Genomic DNA, 17,860 nt, shown 5'->3' with positions numbered 1-17,860 from the left:
TCATTGGGTCCATGATGTCAAGAGGGTTAGTTTCCACAGAATGAACTTATTTTTTCACATTGCTATGTTTTCAGACTTTGACACCGAACTCAATACTAAAATTATCATGGTTTAAAATGAGAAAAGTTTTTTCGAGTTCATCTGGAATCCTGGTTTAAGGATTTGGGATTTTGTAAACAAGACCTGGTCCGAAAGGCATTGTCATCTTTTTGTTTACATTGAGCATGTCCTGCGGTTCCCACGAGTAGTTCAGGCTTATGATGACGTCCACATCTCTCTCTGGCCGCAGGATTGGTGGACAGCCGATGTTGATGGCTAGAGCACAATCAGCCAAACGCAGAATGGGGTCACTGGGGGTCAGCTTGTTTGGGAAGGCATCCGGGTGGTTCTCTGTCCACAGAATGGAAGGAATTGGCAAACGTTAGGCTGGGTTGATGACGAGGATGTTATCTTTGTTTTCTTTTTTACCTTTATATGCCTTGAAGAAGCTGTGTTTATCATAGTTTGAGTGCAGGAAGAAACCATGTGTGAAATTGTGCATCTCAGAGATGACTGGACGACCCTTGACAAGTTCAGTAAGTGAACTGAAAGTTGATGCTCTCGATAAATTTCTGGTTTCAGGTGTTGAGTCATCTACAAAAGAAGACAGCATACATACACATCATTAAAGAGAGGAATAGTCACATAATTCTACTTCAGTGGTTTTCATATTATTTAAATACTAACCTACAAACTCTAACTGTGCAGAAAATAATGTCTCTATGACAGTATACAAACCAATGATGACAACAAGCATGGTGGATGTTTAACTGTATTTTTTCTATTCTGTAGTGCAGGATCTAAGAAATTAAGTGGTTGTACCTCTGTTGCTCTCATCTTCTTCCATGGAGTCATTCAAATCGTCTGGATTTTGCATAACGGTGTCCAAAATTTCGGATATGCTCGCAGAGAAGAAACTGCTCCATATTCCTGATAAGGTTGACATGAAAATTAAAAAAATAAATAAATAAATTAAATAAATAAATAAAAAATTGATATTGTCACCACAAATATGGGGTTTGTTTCCCACTTTGATGTCGACCACTGGAGAAGCTTTCTCACCAATCAGATAAGGCAGGCGGAGCTGTGAGTGTTCCTTGATCTTATGGCCGAGGAGGAACTGGCTTCCTAAGGCCTCACTGGGGATGAAAGCCCCATATTTTTGAAGGCCCACCTCGTAGGGGGTGAACTCGCACCACTCTGTCAACAAGATCAGTTTAAATTAAGAAACAATAAATGCATTGAGAAGTTTTTTATTAGCAGCATTCCTGTCCTGCTTAGTGTAGTTTCCCAAACCACAATACACTCTCAGCTGTACTTTTATAAAATTTGCTGAGGATTTTGGTTAATGTGTTGACAAGCCTCCTCACTGTAGTACAGTCATTGTTAGGTTGTCATTAGCAACTGTTGAGTGTTGTGAGATCCTCACTGAAGTACACTCCAGGAAATGGGAAGTTTTTCACCTCCTCCACTTCTGTTTCAGGCTGTACAAGGTGTCACCTGCAAATGTGCAGCGGTGAGCTGAGCACACAAACCTGAGGAGTCGCGATGCTCACAGTCCTGTTGTTCAATGTCTGGTTTCCCACACTGACTGACTGAGGTCTGTCTATTAAGAAGTTCAACACCCAGTTACAGTTACAGCCCAAGGGCCAGGAGTTTTTTTTTTTTACGTAGTCTCTATGGTATGACGGTCTTTTTTCATTATTATCCTCCCTTCAAAACAATATGGGGCGAAGAGGCAGGTTCTTTGGGAGGTACAGGTAATAGCTGTACTTTAAAACAGGTTGGTACTGAGGAATGGACGAGGGACAGATTAACGGTGTTTGTGAGGACAGTGAGTATACGCCCTAGGATGTTGTCCGTGAGCGAGGTGGCTTGCTTGGATTTGTTCTCCTTGGAACCATGCCCACCTCCCTCAAAACACAGAGAAGGTCTAATATGTCATCTAGTCATAGTTGAAGGTCTCAAAGTGAGTGTTTCATTAGGTTTATCTGAGAAGGAGTTTTTTTTTGTGTGTGTCTTCTGTCGGTACAATCTTCCTCTATGATCAATCTGTCCTGTCTTTTGCCTTACCTTACCTTGTCTGATCTACAGAGGTTGTATCTTGCCTTCTTGTTTAAGTCAGCATCACCTGAGACAAATGCAACCAAGGGAGCACATAGGATAGAGGGCACCACACCATTATCCCTAGGTTTATCTTTGGGAAAGGTCCTGCAGTGTTAGGTGGGAATGACATGCTCACAAAATGAGCCACACCCACTGCTTCACGCCCACACATTTGTGCTTTCAAAGAAGTCCTGACACATCAGTTCTGATTCCTCAATGCACACCTTAATTAAACTGGCAGAGCTTGTTTGAGGAGTTGCCTGTAGGCTGGTAAGAAAAAAACTGAAATGTGTTGTGATTGTTTAAAAATGAAAGTAAAAGAAGAAACAACAAAATGAAAGTAAAGACAGGCTTGAATGATTGTATTAAATAGTCCAACGTTCTTTGTGTCCTTCATGAAATACCCTTTGAGGCAATTCTGTACAACATTAAATAATTAATTTGTTTTCATGGGAACATTCGTCTGAGTTGGAAAATGTCTCCAAGATATTTACCCTTTTCAGTTTCACAGTCTACAACGTCCTTTATGTTGACAGCAGTGTATATAGGGAAAGGGTTTTGACCTCTATTCACTGTCTTCTGCTGGTCTGACAGGGTACTGTTCAGTTTCTGCAATTTCAAACAAATATTGTGATTATTATCTTGGTGCTTTCATTTTGAACTTTCAAAAGATTTGAAATAGTTGAGTACTCATCTACTCACCTTCCCAAAAATGAGTTTCTCACAAACCAGGCCGAACAAATCAACGGCCGACACAGAGTAGCCGTCATCAGCTTTCTGTGACAGCTCTGAATAGTAATAGTATAATTCCTCCCAATGGAAAAGGCTTGGAATCGACCTGTTGAGATTTTCCCTTACTGCTGAGATGAAGGTGTTGATGTCCTGCTGTGACCAGTTAGCTTCCTGATACAAAGCAGACATAGTCCTGTTGACAGTGGAAGACGATGCTGTTAGTTCTCTCTGTAACCATTGGTCCTTTTCATGTTTGAAACGTGTAAGGACCCAGATATTTGTCTGACCAGGTGGATCCAGACACTCCAGTGATGTATGTGGCAGCATCCAGGACGCCGAGTTCCTTCAGGCCCCTCAGACTACCAAACAGGCCCGTCATTGCTCTAGTTCCTCCACCTGAAGCCACCACTGCTACAGTTGGCACCTGGACACAGAGCACAGCAAATGATGCACATGCTGGGAGGGTGTTGAACAAGCTACTATTCATCTGAGTTCTCAACCCCACCCTCCCTATCCCTCTCTTTTCTTCTCTCCATGGGTTCCTCTGCATCTGAAGTCCCTCACAACCTGTCTAACTAAAAGCTTTTGCATGAATTAAGTCTTGGTCTTTGAAACCATGAATTAAAGGACATTACATTAACAAAGAGCCACACTCCTCGTCCTACCTCATTGGATTGGAGTCGAGTGTTTAGGCCCAAAATCTTCTTCACAGCTTGCGCCACTACGGCCTTCCTCTTCTGCAGGTATTGTTTCTCTTGTTTCGGGATGTCGTAGGCAATACGAGCAAAAAGACGGTTCTTTGTGCTGTTGATTTGCAAAGTAAAATAAAAGCGTATCATGGTAAATGCACACACACAAACACACTCAGTTCATCTGTGGAAACTTGTGCATGAATCACCTTACCCTTCATCTGTTGCTAGAGCAAAATCCACTGTGTCCTGCAATGAGAAAATGCCAAATATCTTAATGCACGTTAATGTTAATATTCACCTCATCTAACAAATGTTTACTTTAATTGTTCAGTTTAGGAGCTAGTTGAATTTGGAGGACAGGTTCAACTGGAGTCCTCAGTATTGCTGGTTGTTCATTCTTCAGTCATTAATGTGTTAATAGAGCCTCATCCAAGTTTGAACCAGGGTAGTTCAATGAAAGAAAAATTAAAATCTCACTGAACAGTCCAAACTCAAACAATCCAAAGAAAAAGGTGAATATACCTTACAAAATTTGTACCGCACACAAACTGAACTCTTACCTTGTCAACGACTACAGAGACTTTTCCCGTATTTCGCGCCTGTAGTGGAGGCAGCTTAATGGAAGCAACAGGTTCTACATCGACATCAGTCTGACAGACAAAAGAGAAGATTAACACCCCGTATTATATACACACATGCTATTTGAGTTTCATGAGAGCTTTACACTGGTTTAAATAAGTGTGTAGGACTGTTGTGTAGACTATTTAAAATCACTACCAGTTCAAGTTCAGTCTCCAGGTCTCTGTTGATATAGAAACACAGGCTCTGGTCTTGTGAATCTATTGTCTGATTTTCTGGGAAGGCACCCTTTATTTTCAGCACTTTCCCATCAAGCACTGGTTGGGAAAGAAATAAAAATGTGGAGTTAATTAATATCTAAAATAAATAAATCAACATAATTTTGTCTAATTGACAAAATACCATCACAGCTTCTTGGCTTGTCAACTTTGATATGCAAGGCAGAGAATGGGGCAGCCTGGGGACAGAGAGAGACAGAAAAACAGTCATTATGGTCAGTCCATTTAAAATTAAATTCTGCATTACATTTGTCTTTGGTGTGTACCTCCTAAATTTTCATCGAGTATAATGGTGCACGAAACCCATATATATTTAATATATAAATGCTAGCTAAATACATTCAAATTTTGCCAAAGGCTATTTGTAATTTAATTTCTGATCAAGGGAGGAAAAAGATGAAACCCTTACCATCAGGATGCCGTTGGTGACATAATCACACGTGTCCTTACTGCAAAAGTGAGGAAAACATCCAGCCAGTGAGTATTGAGACCATGTATTGATGGAGTATAAGATAAGGTTGCATGAAGTATTTTATGATGAACACTTGTAACAGACTACACTAAACTCAGTGACTCATACCTCAAAAGGAGCTCAAACTGAACCTCAAGTTCACTCGTTGTCTGAAAGAAAGCGAACAAGGCAATCAAAAAGATGGGGTTAAAATATAAAATATGTCTCATATTTACGATGACAGTGGCAGGAACAGATGGTTACTGAAGATCGGTTGAATGGTGGTGATATGGAAGTATTTTGTCTTTAGCAGGTTTGACTTTTGCAGGAAGTACATGTCAGTGCTTTTTATGTTCAGACTTGGCATTTTTCGGAGCCTTTCATGCCACTTGTGGCCGTCAGTCTCAGAACTATTTGTCTTGACATGCTGACTTGAACTGCAGCCAGTATTATTTTAGCTCTTCTGTGTTTACAGTGTTTTACCTCAGACTTTAAAGGAAACACCTTGGTCTCCTTCTTCCCCACAGTGAGCTTTGTGATGTCAAAGTTAACCGTGGAAATCAGGTCATCAGCATGATAAGAATCTTCATCAAACAGGTTCATCTCCAGGACATTCTGCAATGAGAGAGTTGCAAAGTGTAAAAAAAAAAAAAAAAAAACCTAAGGAATTTTCTATGAGATTACATCATGAAGATAAACAAATGTGACTCGCCTGCAGTTCTGGTCCAGTGGGATTACTTTGAAAATAAGGACAGTCATTATAAAAATACTCACTTTCAATTGTCTGGGGACCCTGAAGGTGAAGGTTTCATTCCACTCAGGTTTGTTGTTGTTCCAAATAGTTTTCGTGCGCCAGGTCCTCGTTGAAGCCGTAGGGAGTGAGAGTGTGACATAGCAGTCAGCTTTAGAGACTAAATGAACAGGAGAAAAAGAAAAAGGTTTTCATTTTAAAAACACTGAAACGGAAACAACATAAATGCACAAAGGTTTTCTTAAATATCTTTTACTTACAGTAGTCGTAAGATTTGGTTTTGGCCCTCAGGATGGTGACATTCAGGGTCAAGAAGGAGACGGTTTCTTTCTTCTGAATGAACCAATGTACGGAATCAAGTTAAAGAAATGTAAGAAATCTGCTGTATTTTAAATGTTGACATTCTGACATTAGAAGTCATGTTAAACTGGTTGAACTGGCTTAAAACGGAATTAGAAGCACACAGTCAAAAGCTGCACACAGACAACCACTGTTAAAACTCGAATGGAAATTTTACCCCCAACATGAGTCCAAGATTGTCCATTCTGCTATCCTTCCTTCCTGAAAAGAAAATACTAACTTACTGCAAAGAAGAGGACATAAGGTTGATGTTGTTCTGTTCAGCAAAGCAGAGCAATAATTGAAATGGATTCACAGATTACTGCAGTACTAACTATTAGTACTGTTACCACAGGCTGGGTTAGGTTTTCTAATGTCTTTAAGTGCAGCTTTTCATCTACCACAGCCATTCATTTCGGTATAACATCTGGATTAAACAACCAACATGTATATACAGTTATAATATATATATTTTATATAATAATTCGTATATAATATATTATATAATAATTAGACACATTATTACACTATTAATTAAAATCTCTTATGTTTTAGCATTCTCAAAGCTTAAATAAATCAAATTTCAAACAACCTCCTTGGGGTTTTCCTCTTGTTGAAGTCCTCTTCGCAAATGTGTTGTAGACGGTACTCGACTTGGTGTGTGATTCCTTTTATAAGGGACAACCTATCCCTATCACAAGGACATATCTATCACGTCAGTTGACATTTGTTTTTGTACAGGAAGTAGGTAAAGACAGATGCTTTATGAGCCTGCAGGACAGGTTTTGATCTTCATTTATTCATTGACGGTTGTTGAGCTAAGAGCAACAAACGGGTCAAGATCGATGCCCCTGAATCCGGGAACGAACAGTGAATGGGTGCAAAGGTACATTCACCACAATTTCAAATTTCAAATCTCTTCTTTGTAATTTCAAATTTCATTGCATCCCAGTTTTCATAAGAGCATTTAAGTTTCAAACTAACACACTCAGAGAACAGTACAACCTGAGAAACTTTGTGTAACCACCAAGTAAATGATCTTATCAATTACTGTTTCTGGTTTTATCTTCATCTTACTATTGAGTCTTATCATCTTGCACTATAACCAAGGAGTCATGATGTGGGACTATGTGATGACTTTGGAATTCATTCTGCTGTTACAATCATCAGTTACATCATCAATAAATATTAATGAGCTTGATCCAGAAGCGGCCATGTATGCCCAAGCCATGACATTACCTCCACCATGCTTCACAGATGAGCTTGTATGCTTCGGATCATAAGCAGTGCCTCTCTTTCTCCACACTTTGGCCTTTCCATCACTTTGGTAGAGATTAATCTAGGTCTCATCAGTCCAAAAGATTGTGTTCCACAACTTTTGTGGCTCATCTCTGTACTTCTTTGCAAATTTCAATCTGGCCTTCCCATTCTTACTACCGATGCGTGGTTGGCATCTTTTGGTATGGCCTCTATATTTCTGCTCTCGGAGTCTTCTTCGAACAGTGGATCGTGATACCTTCAGCCCTGCATTGTGGAGGTCGTTGATGATGTTTTGGGATTTTTCTTCACAGTTTTTGCAATATTTCTGTCATCAACTACTGTTGTTTTCCTTGGCTGACCTGTTCGACATCTGTTGCTCAGTACACTAGTAGTTTCTTTCCTATTCAAGACATTCCAAGTTGTTGTGCTTGCTATGCTCAATGTTTGTCCAATGACTCTGATTGATTTTCCTGCCTTTCTCAGCTGGAAGATGGCTTGCTTTTCTCCCATAGACAGCTGTCTGGTCTGGTTGATTTATCTTCTTTAACAAGAAATGCATACTTTATAGGTTTCAACCCATTGTCGCCAGCACAATGATGGGAAAAAAGCAAGGGGCCCTAGAATTGAACCCTGTCGAACCCCATATAACAGAGGGGCAGAGCAGAACTCACCACCATGGCTTATATGCATGATCCTGCCTGCCAGGTATGACCTGAACCAATTGAGACCAGTACTGCAAATGCCCAGTAGATATTGGATCCAAGCTATTAAAATATTATGGTCCACAGTGTCAAAGGTTGCTGTTAGGTCCAAGAATAACAAAATCACCCAAGTCATTTGGCAGAAGGTTTTAATAAACTTAATGTGGGCTATGACAGTTGGACTCAACAAGTTTTTTCAAGTATTCTTCTTTGGTCCTTCTTTGGTTTTTCCAAGATGTGTTTTCAGATAGTGAACACTAGAAGGCAGGCTTGGCATTGATATCAGACTGCAGGGCTGCAATGTTGTTTGTGCAATTAGACAATATTACCATCCCACAAAACTGTGCTCAAAGTGAGCAGGTAGTGTTACATTTTGTTTAGTGGCAAGTATAATGCACACACCATATTCGCAGACATCTGTGCAGACCTTTTATTTATTTTTTTAGTGCGGTATGGATTCTTGCAGCTCATGTGCGTTTTTATTTTGAAAAAGTTCCCTGTGTCCCATCACTTTTATTTTTCTTAAACTGATCTATTGATCCTATGTCAATTTTACTTCCTGTGTCTGTTTTTTTCCTGCCCAAATCCCCAGATTCCCTGTACCTAGTATTCCCTTCCATTTTGCATTACCTCTCCATGCTGCATTTACAGTAGGTTGCATCTGGAATACGTTCAATCGGTTCAAGTCTTTTTGGTTTAAGAAAAAACCTGAATATTGAGGATAGAATTCTTCACCAGTTGTGTGGTAAACAAGGACTCATATATAAATAAACTGTAGGTTCAATGTTGCAATATAAATATAAGACTAAATATTAAATATCTAGATAAATAATAATCTGTTTAAGCACACACACGCACACGCACACGCGCGCACACACACACACACACAAAAATCACTATCAACCTTTCTGTAAGTGGCTTTGAAGGTGACTTGGTGCGTCACTGAGCACATATCAACTATTTCTTTATCTTTGACGCCCTCCTCTGCAGGGCCTTCTGGAGGACCTCATGGATGCTCTCCTTGTTATTCAGGATGTTGTAAGTGGTGAGGTCCACCAGAGCATCGAAATCCTCATTGGAGTAGCACAGGTTGATGGTGGTGTATGGAGAGTTCTCACTGTCCACGTCTACCTTCCCAGCTTCTATTTCCTCCTCAGTCACACGTTTCACACCTGTAAAGACACATGATGATGATAATGACGATGATGATGATGATGATGATGATGATAGAGATGGATTAATTAACAAAAAACTTTACATGCACATTGTGGTGAATGGGTGAGATCAGACTATGACAAATCCTTGTTTTCTGAACAGATGGACTCTAATTTGGCCTTGGAATTAATTTATATATGTGTATAATATGTGATGTTGGCTACTTTTCTGAATTAAAAAACTTACCAGGACTTTTGTAGTCTCTGTATGTCCTGTTGACAAGAGGGAAGTGAATCACTATGGGAGCCTTGGGATTCTCCTTATCCTCCAGAATGTAGACTTCCTTTGTAGGCTCTTTTTCCAGACTGTCATAGTCAGCATTGGGGAAGGGGATGTTGCGTTCTTTGCAGTATTCTGTTGTATCCTTAATGACCTGATAAATTAAACAGAATGGTGTTAAAGTCTTCTCCACTTAAATTTTACTTTTCTTGGATTTTCATTTTGTTCTTTTTGTTTGCTTTTTGTTTGTTTGTTTGTTTTTTGACAGTGCAGAATCAGATACAGAAATGGTAATAACTTAAGAAGAACTATTTGTTCTCCATGGGAAGTTATTCTATGGGCAGTTACCTGCAGGCCATTTCACCATCAGATAGCCTGTTGGGCAGAATTTTCTAAGGAAGATGGTTTGGGGAAAGGGGCAGTTTCAACTTTACACCAACTGTAGACAATTTTTAATCCTTGGCCAAATTTGAGGGCTGTAGAGACCTCTTTAGATTTTGGTATGGTGACGTTAGACACTTCATTACCAACAAGGATACCAGAGGTTTTAATAAGACATCTTCCACCTATCGAGTACCAATCATTGGGTCCATAATGTCAAGAGGATTGGCTTCCACAAAATGAGTTTACTTTTTCACATTGTTATGTTTTTTTTTTTTGACTTCGACACTGGACTCAATTCTAAAATTACTATGGTTAAAAATGAGAGTTCTTCTAGAATCATGATTTAAGGATTTTGGATTTTGGAAACAAGACTTGGTCCAAAAGGCATTTTACAAGCATTTCCTTGAGGTCTTTTTGTTTACTTTGAGCATGTCCTGCCGGTCCCATGCATAGTTCAGGCTTATGATGACATCAACGTCTCTCTCTGGTCGCAGGATCGGTGGACAGCCAATGTTGATGTCTAGGGCAGAATCAGCCAAGTGTAGAATGGGGTCACTGGGGGTCAGCTTGTATGGGAAGGCATCCGGGTGGTTCTCTGTCCACAGAATGGAAGGTAAAAGTTAGGATGGGTCAGTGATCAGGGGGTCATGTGGCTTGAGACCATCTTCGTTTTGTTTTTTTTGTTCACCTTTTTGTGCCTGGAAGTGGCTGTATTTATCGTAGTTTGAACGCAGGAAGAAACCATGCGTGAAATTGTGCATCTCAGAGATGATTGGACGATCCTTGAGGAGTTCATTAAGTGAACTGCAAGTTGACGCTGTTGATAAATTTCTGGTTTCAAGTGCTTCTGAGTCATCTCCTACAAGGGAACATACACATCATTTAAGAGGGAAATGGTCACATAATTCAGTGGAGGTCACGATGATTGTACTAACAACAAGCATGGTGGATGTTTAAATGTTTGTTCTGTTCTGCAGTGAAGCATTTAAAAAATTAAGCGATTGTACCTCTGGTGCTCTCATCTTCTTCCATCGAGGCATTCGAATCATCTGGATTTTGCATAACGGCATCCAAAAGTTCGGATATGCTCGTAGAGAAGAAACTGCTCCATATTCCTGATTAGGTTGACATGAAAATAATAATAATAATAAAAAAAGATATTGTCACCATAAACATGGGGTTTGTTTCCCACTTTGATGTCGACTACTGGAGAAGCTTTCTCACCAATCAGATAAGGCAGGCGGATCTGTGAGTGTTCCTTGATCTTATGGCCGAGGAGGAACTGGCTTCCTAAGGACTCACTGGGGATGAAAGCCCCATATTTTTGAAGGCCCACCTCGCAGGGGGTGAACTCGCACCACTCTGTCAACAAGATCAATTTAAAATAACAATAAATGCATTGTGCAGTTTTTATTAGCAGCCTTCCTGTTCTAAATAGTACAGTTCCCCAAACCACAATTTACTCTAAGCTGTACTTTTATAAAATTTGCTAAAGATTTTGGTTCATGTGTTGACAAGCCTCCTCACTGAAGTACATTCATTGTTAGGTTATCATTAGCAACTGTTGAGTGTTGTGAGATCCTCACTGAAGTACACTCCAGGAAATGGGAAGTTTTTCACCTCCTCCACTTCTGTTTCAGGCTGTACAAGGTGTCACCTGCAAATGTGCAGCGGTGAACTGAGCACACAACACTGAGGAGTCCCAATGTTCACAGTCCTGTTGTTCAATGTCTGGTTTCCCACACTGACTGACTGAGGTCTGTCTATTAAGAAGTTCAACACCCAGTTACAGAGGGAGAACCAGCCTAAGGGCCAGGAGCTTTTTACAAAGTCTGTATGGTATGAATGTGTTGAATGCCAAGCTATAATCAATCAATAGCATTCTGACTCATGTCATTACCCTCCATGTGAGAGCATCATCATCCATTGTACTTTCCAAAGTATCAGGGACGGCCTTTTTTCATAATTATCCTCCCTTCATAACAATATGGGGTGAATAGGCATGTTCTTTGGGAGGTACAGGTAATAGCTGTACTTTAAAACAGGTTGGTACTGAGGAATGGACGAGGGACAGATTAATGGTGTTTGTGAGGACAGTGAGTATACGCCCTAGGATGTTGTCTGTGAGTGAGGTGGCTTGCTTGGATTTGTTCTCCTCGGAACCATGCCCACCTCCCTCAAAACACAGAGAAGGTCTAGTATGTAATCTGGTCATAGTTGAAGGTCTCAAAGTGAGTGTTTCATTAAGTTTATCTGGGACGGAGTTTTTTCTTGTTGTTGTGTCTTCTGTCGGTACCCTGTGATGTACTGAAGACCATGCAGCAAGCTCTGGGGATCTGTGTTGGTACAATCTTCCCCCATGATCAACCTGTCCTGTCTTTTGCCTTGCCTTGCCTTGTCTTGTCTGATCTACAGAGGCTGTATCTTGCCTACTTGTTTAAGTCAGCATCACCTGAGTGCAACCAAGATAGCACATAGGATAGAGGGCACCACACCAATAACCCTAGGTTTATCTTTGGGAAAGGTCCTGCAGTGTTAGGTGGGAATGACGTGCTGACATAGTCAGTTACACCCACTGTTTAACGTCAGAGTCCTCTCTTAAGGTAGATGTTTCAAACACGCCCACACATTTGTGCTTTCAAAGAAGTCCTCACACATCACTTCCAATTCACTCAGTCCACACCTTTTAAAACTGGCGGAGCTTGTTTGGTCTGCAGGCTGGTTAGAAAAACACTGAAATGTGGTGTGATTGTCCAAAATGAAAGTAAAGACCAGCTTGAATGATTGAATTAAATAGTATAACATTCTTTTTGTCCTTCCTGAACTACCCTTTGATGCAATTCTGTACAACATTAAATAATGAAGTTGTTTTCATATTAACAATCATCTGGGTTAGAAAAATGTCTCCAGGATATTTACCCTTTTCAGTTTCACAGTCTACAACATCCTTTATGTTGACAGCAGTGTATATAGGGAAAGGGTTTTGACCTTCATTCACTGTCTTCTGCTGGTCTGACAGGGTACTGGTCAGTTTCTGCAATTCCAAACACATATTTTAATTATTGTCTTGGGGCTTTCATTTTGAACTGAGATTTGAAATAGTTGAGTACTCATCTGCTCACCTTCCCAAAAATGAGTTTCTCACAGACCAGGCCAAACAAATCAACGGCCGACACAGAGTAGCCGTCATCAGCTTTCTTTTTCAGCTCTGAATAGTAATAGTATAATTCCTTCCAACTGAAAAGGCTCAGCTCTGACCTGCCGAGATTTTCCCTTATTGCTGAGATGAAGGTGTTGATGTCCTGCTGTGACCAATTAGCTTCCTGACACAAAGCAGACATAGTCCTGTTGACAATGGAAGACGATGCTGTTAGTTCACTCTGAAATCATTGGTCCTTTTCATGTTCATGAAAGGTTTAAGGACCCGGATATTTGTCTGACCAGGTGGATCCAGACACTCCAGTGATGTACGTGGCAGCATCCAGGATGCCGAGTTCCTTCAGGGCCCTCAGACTACCAAACAGGCCCGTCATGGCTCTAGATCCTCCACCTGAAGACACCACTGCTACATTTGGCACCTGGACACAGAGTACAGCAAAGGATGCACATACTGAGCGGGTGTTGAACAGAACTACTATTTGTTGAATCTTTGCATTAATTAAGGCGTGGTCTTTTTTAATGTAATGTCCTTTAATACATGGTCTTAAAGAGCCACACTCCTCGTCCTACCTCACCGGATCGAAGTCGAGTGTTGAGGCCTAAAACCTTCTCCACAGCTTGCGCCACTACGGCCTTCCTCTTCTGCAGATATTCTTTCTCTTGTGTTGGGATGTCGTAGTCAATGCGAGCGAAAAGATCTTTCTTCGTGCTGTTGGTTTGCAAAGTAAAATAAAAGGGTATCATGGTGAATGCACACACACAAACATGCTCATAGTTCATCTGTGGCAACTTGTGTATGAATCACCTTACCCTTCATCTGTTGCTAAAGCAAAATCCACTGTATCCTGCAATGAGAAAATGCCAAATATCTTAATGCACGTTAATGTTAATGCTCTACTCATCCAGCAAATAAGCATTTATTTTACTTCAACTGGAGTCCTCAGTATTACTGGTTGTTCATTCTTCAGTCATTAATGTGTTAATAGAGCTGATCTGGTGCCACTACTCAACCTCATCCAAATTTGGACCAGGGTAGTTCAATGAAAGAAAAGTAAAAATTTCACTGAGCAGTCCAAAGTCAAACAATCCAAAGAGAAAAGCAAATATAGTTTAGAAAATTTATCCTGCACACAAAGTGAACTCTTACCTTGTCAACGACTAGAGAGACTTTTCCTGTATTTTGGGCCTGTAGTGGAGGCAGCTTGATGGAAGCAACAGGTTCTGCATCGGCATCAGTCTGACAGACAAAAGAGATGAATCACACCTCGTATTATATACATCTCGTCTCATCTTCCGTACCGCTCAATCCTGCTATAGGGTCACGGGGGTTGCTGGAGCCTATCCCAGCTGGCATTGGGCGAGATGCGGGGTACACCCTAGAGAAGTGGCCAGCCTATCGCAAGGCTAACACTGAGACATACAACCATTCGTACTCACGGGCACACCTAGGGTTCATTTAGATTCACCAATTAGCCTAACGAGCATTTCTTTGGAGGTGGGAGGAAGCCGGAGTGCGTCATGTAGACTGAATAAAACTCACTGCCAGTTCAAGTTCAGTTTCCAGGTCTCTGTTGATGTAGAAACACAGGCTCTGGTCCTCTGAATGTATTGTCTGGTTTTCTGGGTAGGCGCCCTTTATTTTCAGCACCTTTCCATCAAGCACTGGTTGGAAAAAAGAGAGTTAATTCATATCTAAAATTTAAAAAAAAATCAATAAAATTTTGTGTTAGTGACAGCATACCATCACAATTTGTTGGCTTGTCAACTTGGATATGCAAGGCTGAGAATGGGCCAGCCTGGAGGACAGAGAGAGACAGAAAGACAGTCATTATGGTTACCACACTTAAAATTAAATTCTGTATTAAATTTGTCATTTGCTGTGCACACCAAGGCCATTTTTAATTTAATTTGTGATCAAGGGAGGAAAAAGATGAAACCCTTACCATCAGGATGCCGTTAGTGACATAATCATGTGTCTCCTCACTGTAAAAGGGGGGAAAACATCCAGCCAATGAGTATTGAGACCATGTATTGGTGGAGTAGAAGATGAAGTTACATAAAATATTTTATGATGGATACTAGTAACAGACTACACTAAACTCAGTGACTCGTACCTCAAAAGGAGCTCAAACTCAATGACAAGTTCACCCTTTGTCTGAAAGAAAGTGAACAAGGCAAAAGATGTGTTAAAAATGGCACGACAACTACAGTCCCCTCAGTTCAAACATTACATATCTCTGCATGACTAGTCTACCTTTTGGCCTGGGTTGAAACCTATAAAGTATGCATTTCTTGTAAAATAGGATAAATCAACATGAAGACCAGAGAGCTGTCTATGGGAGAAAAGCAAGCCATTTTCAAGCTTAGAAACGTAGGAAAATCAATCAGAGCCATTGGACAAGCATTGGGCATAGCAAGCACGACACTTTGGAATATCTTGAATAAGAAAGAAACTACTGGTGTACTGAGCAAAAGATGTCAAACAGGTCGGCCAAGTAAAACAACAGTAGTTGATGACAGAAATATTGCGAGAGCTGTGAAGAAAAACCCCAAAACATCAGTAAATGATATCACCAACAACCTCCACAGTGCAGGGGCCTTTTGTGCCACTTGTGGGCGTCTGTCTCAGGACTATTTGAGGGCTGACTTAAACTGCACCTCTGTTTCTTAGGTTTGGCCGTTGTATGTACTTTTACAACAAACTGGAAGCATCATTTATGCCCATGTAAAGAAGAGAGCATCTGTCATCTTATTCACACAATTTTACAGTGTAGCCAGTGTTATTTTAGCTCTTCTGATGTTTACAGTGTCTTACCTCAGGGTTTAAAGGAAACACCTTGGTCTCCGTCTTCCCCACAGTGAGCTTTGTGATGTCAAAGTTAACCGTGGAAATCAGGTCATCAGCACTCAAAGAATCCTTATCAAACAGGTTCATCTCCAGGACATTCTGCAATGACAGAGTTGCACAGTGTTTAAAAAAAAAAAAAAAAAAAATCAATTTCAGCAGAGCAGTAATTGAGATGGATTTACAGCTTGCACTTAATACTAAGTATTGATACTGTTGCCGCAGTCTGGGTTAAGGTTAGGGTTAGGGTTAAGGTTAAGGTTAGGGTCAGGGTTAGGTTGACTTCTGTTTTAACGTGCACCTTTTCATATTTCATTTACCACAGCCATTAATTTCAGTAAGGAATTCAATGAGGAATTTTCTGAGATTACATCCAGATAAACAAACGTGACTTAATCTGCAGTTCTGGTCCAGTGGTATTACTCTGAAAACAAGGATAGTCATTACAGCAATGTACTCACTTTCAATTGTCTGGGGACCCTGAAGGTGAAGCTTTCATTCCACTCAGGTTTGTTATTGTTCGAAATAGTTTTCGTACGCCTGGTGCTCGTTGACGCCGTAGGGAGTGAGAGTGTGACATAGCAGTCAGATTTAGAGACTGAAACAAATGAACAGGAGAAAAAGAAAAAGGTTTTCATTTTAAAAACACTGAAACGGAAACAACATAAATTCACAGAGTTTTTCTTGTATATCTTTTACTCACAGTAGTCGTAAGACTTAGTTTTGGCCCTCAGGATGGTGACATTCAGGGTCAAGTAGGAGACAGTTTCCTTCTCCTGAATGAACCAATGCACAGAATCAAGTTTAAAAAAAAATAAGAAATGCGTTTATCTGGTGCTTTCTGTCATTGAGAAACTGTATTTAAAATGTGGACATTCTGACGTTAGCAGTGATGTGTTTCCAAACTGGTTGAACTGGCTTAAAATGGAAATAACAGCACACAGTCAACCACCGTTAAAACTCTGACATGACATTGGAAAATTACCCCCAATATGAGTCCGTTGAGATCGTCCATTCTGCTATCTTTCCTTCCTGAAAAGAGAATACTTTTTTTAAAAAAAACTTTATTTCTTTTAAAGAAAAATATTGTATTTTAATGTGAAAGAAAAACGATAAAAGAGAAAATCAGTCACAAAGCAACGTTCAACTTACCGACTGAAGAAGTCCCAAAATTTCTGCAGGGCTGCAAAGAAGAGGACATAAGGTTGATGTTATTCTGTTCAGCAGAGCAGAGCAGTAATTGAGATGGATTTACAGATTGCACTTAATACTAACTATTGATATTGTTGCTGCAGTCTGGGTTAAGTTTAGGGTTAGGGTTAGTTTAGGGTTAGGGTTAGGTTGACTTCTGTTTTTAAGTGCAGCTTTTCACATTTCATCTATCACAGCCATTAATTTCAATATAACATCTGGATTAAACAACCAACATGTATATTCAGGACACAAGAGAAGTTGCTGCAGATGGAGACTAACTGATTTACAGCAAGTTACATGAGATCGTAAATTTTGAATTTTAACGTTCCATAATAATTAGACACAGTAATGACATTATTAATTAAAATCTCTCTCTTTTTCTATTTTTTTAAGCATAAAAAAATTAAATAAATCAAAGTCAAAACAACCTCCTTGGGGTTTCCTCTTGTTTAGGTCCTCTTCACAAATGTGTTGTAGATGATATCCAGCTTGTTCTATGTTTGCTTTTATAAAGGGTAGCCTATCCCTTTCACAAGGAAGTATGTATTATGTCAGTTGTGAGTTTTTGTAGTAAAGGGAGGCAACATGATGAGGGAAGCTTTACAAACTTGCAGTGACAGGTTTTGACTCTCTGACTCACCAGTAATTATAAACAGTGGAAGCTTTCTTTCTATGAAACACACCATGAACGTGGAAACACGCATTCGGGCTTTTCCTAGATTGACAGACTCTGGAGTCAAACAAAGCAGGACAATCCAACTTCTTGCAATTGCAGAGATTCATTTAGAAAGTTACAAATGTGCAATTCACTGCTGTGAGTTAATTGTCATATCACTTACATGGTTATCTTTAAACTATATTTTATTATTGTGTCTTATTGTGCCTTAAGCCTCTGTGATCATTGTGCATGTAGCAT

The 17,860-nt window shown here is 40.0% G+C and overlaps 2 protein-coding genes across 2 annotated transcripts; both read right to left on the bottom strand.

The window, feature by feature from the left end:
• Positions 1-154: 154 nt before the first annotated feature.
• On the bottom strand, positions 155-6,605 carry LOC125001212 (cytosolic phospholipase A2 beta-like). Its single transcript, XM_047577136.1, has 19 exons — positions 6,560-6,605; positions 6,146-6,189; positions 5,889-5,961; positions 5,652-5,788; positions 5,361-5,492; positions 5,007-5,047; positions 4,836-4,875; positions 4,551-4,605; positions 4,347-4,465; positions 4,130-4,219; positions 3,781-3,815; positions 3,543-3,681; positions 3,165-3,301; positions 2,848-3,070; positions 2,640-2,754; positions 1,102-1,239; positions 862-969; positions 469-633; positions 155-390 (listed from the first exon to the last, which is right to left on the bottom strand). The coding sequence occupies exons 2-19, from the start codon at positions 6,170-6,172 to the stop codon at positions 155-157; spliced, it is 2,010 nt and encodes a 669-aa protein (XP_047433092.1). The 5' UTR covers positions 6,173-6,189; positions 6,560-6,605.
• Positions 6,606-8,060: 1,455 nt separating this feature from the next.
• Positions 8,061-17,406, bottom strand: LOC125001211 (cytosolic phospholipase A2 zeta-like). Its single transcript, XM_047577135.1, has 22 exons — positions 17,373-17,406; positions 16,903-16,933; positions 16,736-16,782; positions 16,454-16,526; positions 16,212-16,348; positions 15,721-15,852; positions 15,020-15,060; positions 14,849-14,888; positions 14,647-14,701; positions 14,446-14,567; positions 14,053-14,142; positions 13,716-13,750; positions 13,476-13,614; positions 13,188-13,324; positions 12,869-13,091; positions 12,666-12,780; positions 10,971-11,108; positions 10,754-10,861; positions 10,435-10,605; positions 10,169-10,341; positions 9,330-9,516; positions 8,061-9,100 (listed from the first exon to the last, which is right to left on the bottom strand). The coding sequence occupies exons 3-22, from the start codon at positions 16,763-16,765 to the stop codon at positions 8,886-8,888; spliced, it is 2,361 nt and encodes a 786-aa protein (XP_047433091.1). The 5' UTR covers positions 16,766-16,782; positions 16,903-16,933; positions 17,373-17,406; the 3' UTR covers positions 8,061-8,885.
• Between the last annotated feature and the right edge of the window lie 454 nt (positions 17,407-17,860).

This window comes from Mugil cephalus, chromosome 23 (assembly GCF_022458985.1).
Source record: "Mugil cephalus isolate CIBA_MC_2020 chromosome 23, CIBA_Mcephalus_1.1, whole genome shotgun sequence".
NCBI classification, from domain to species: domain Eukaryota; kingdom Metazoa; phylum Chordata; class Actinopteri; order Mugiliformes; family Mugilidae; genus Mugil; species Mugil cephalus.
Note: the sequence above shows the minus strand (reverse complement) of the source record. Positions and strands in the feature narration are given on the sequence as shown.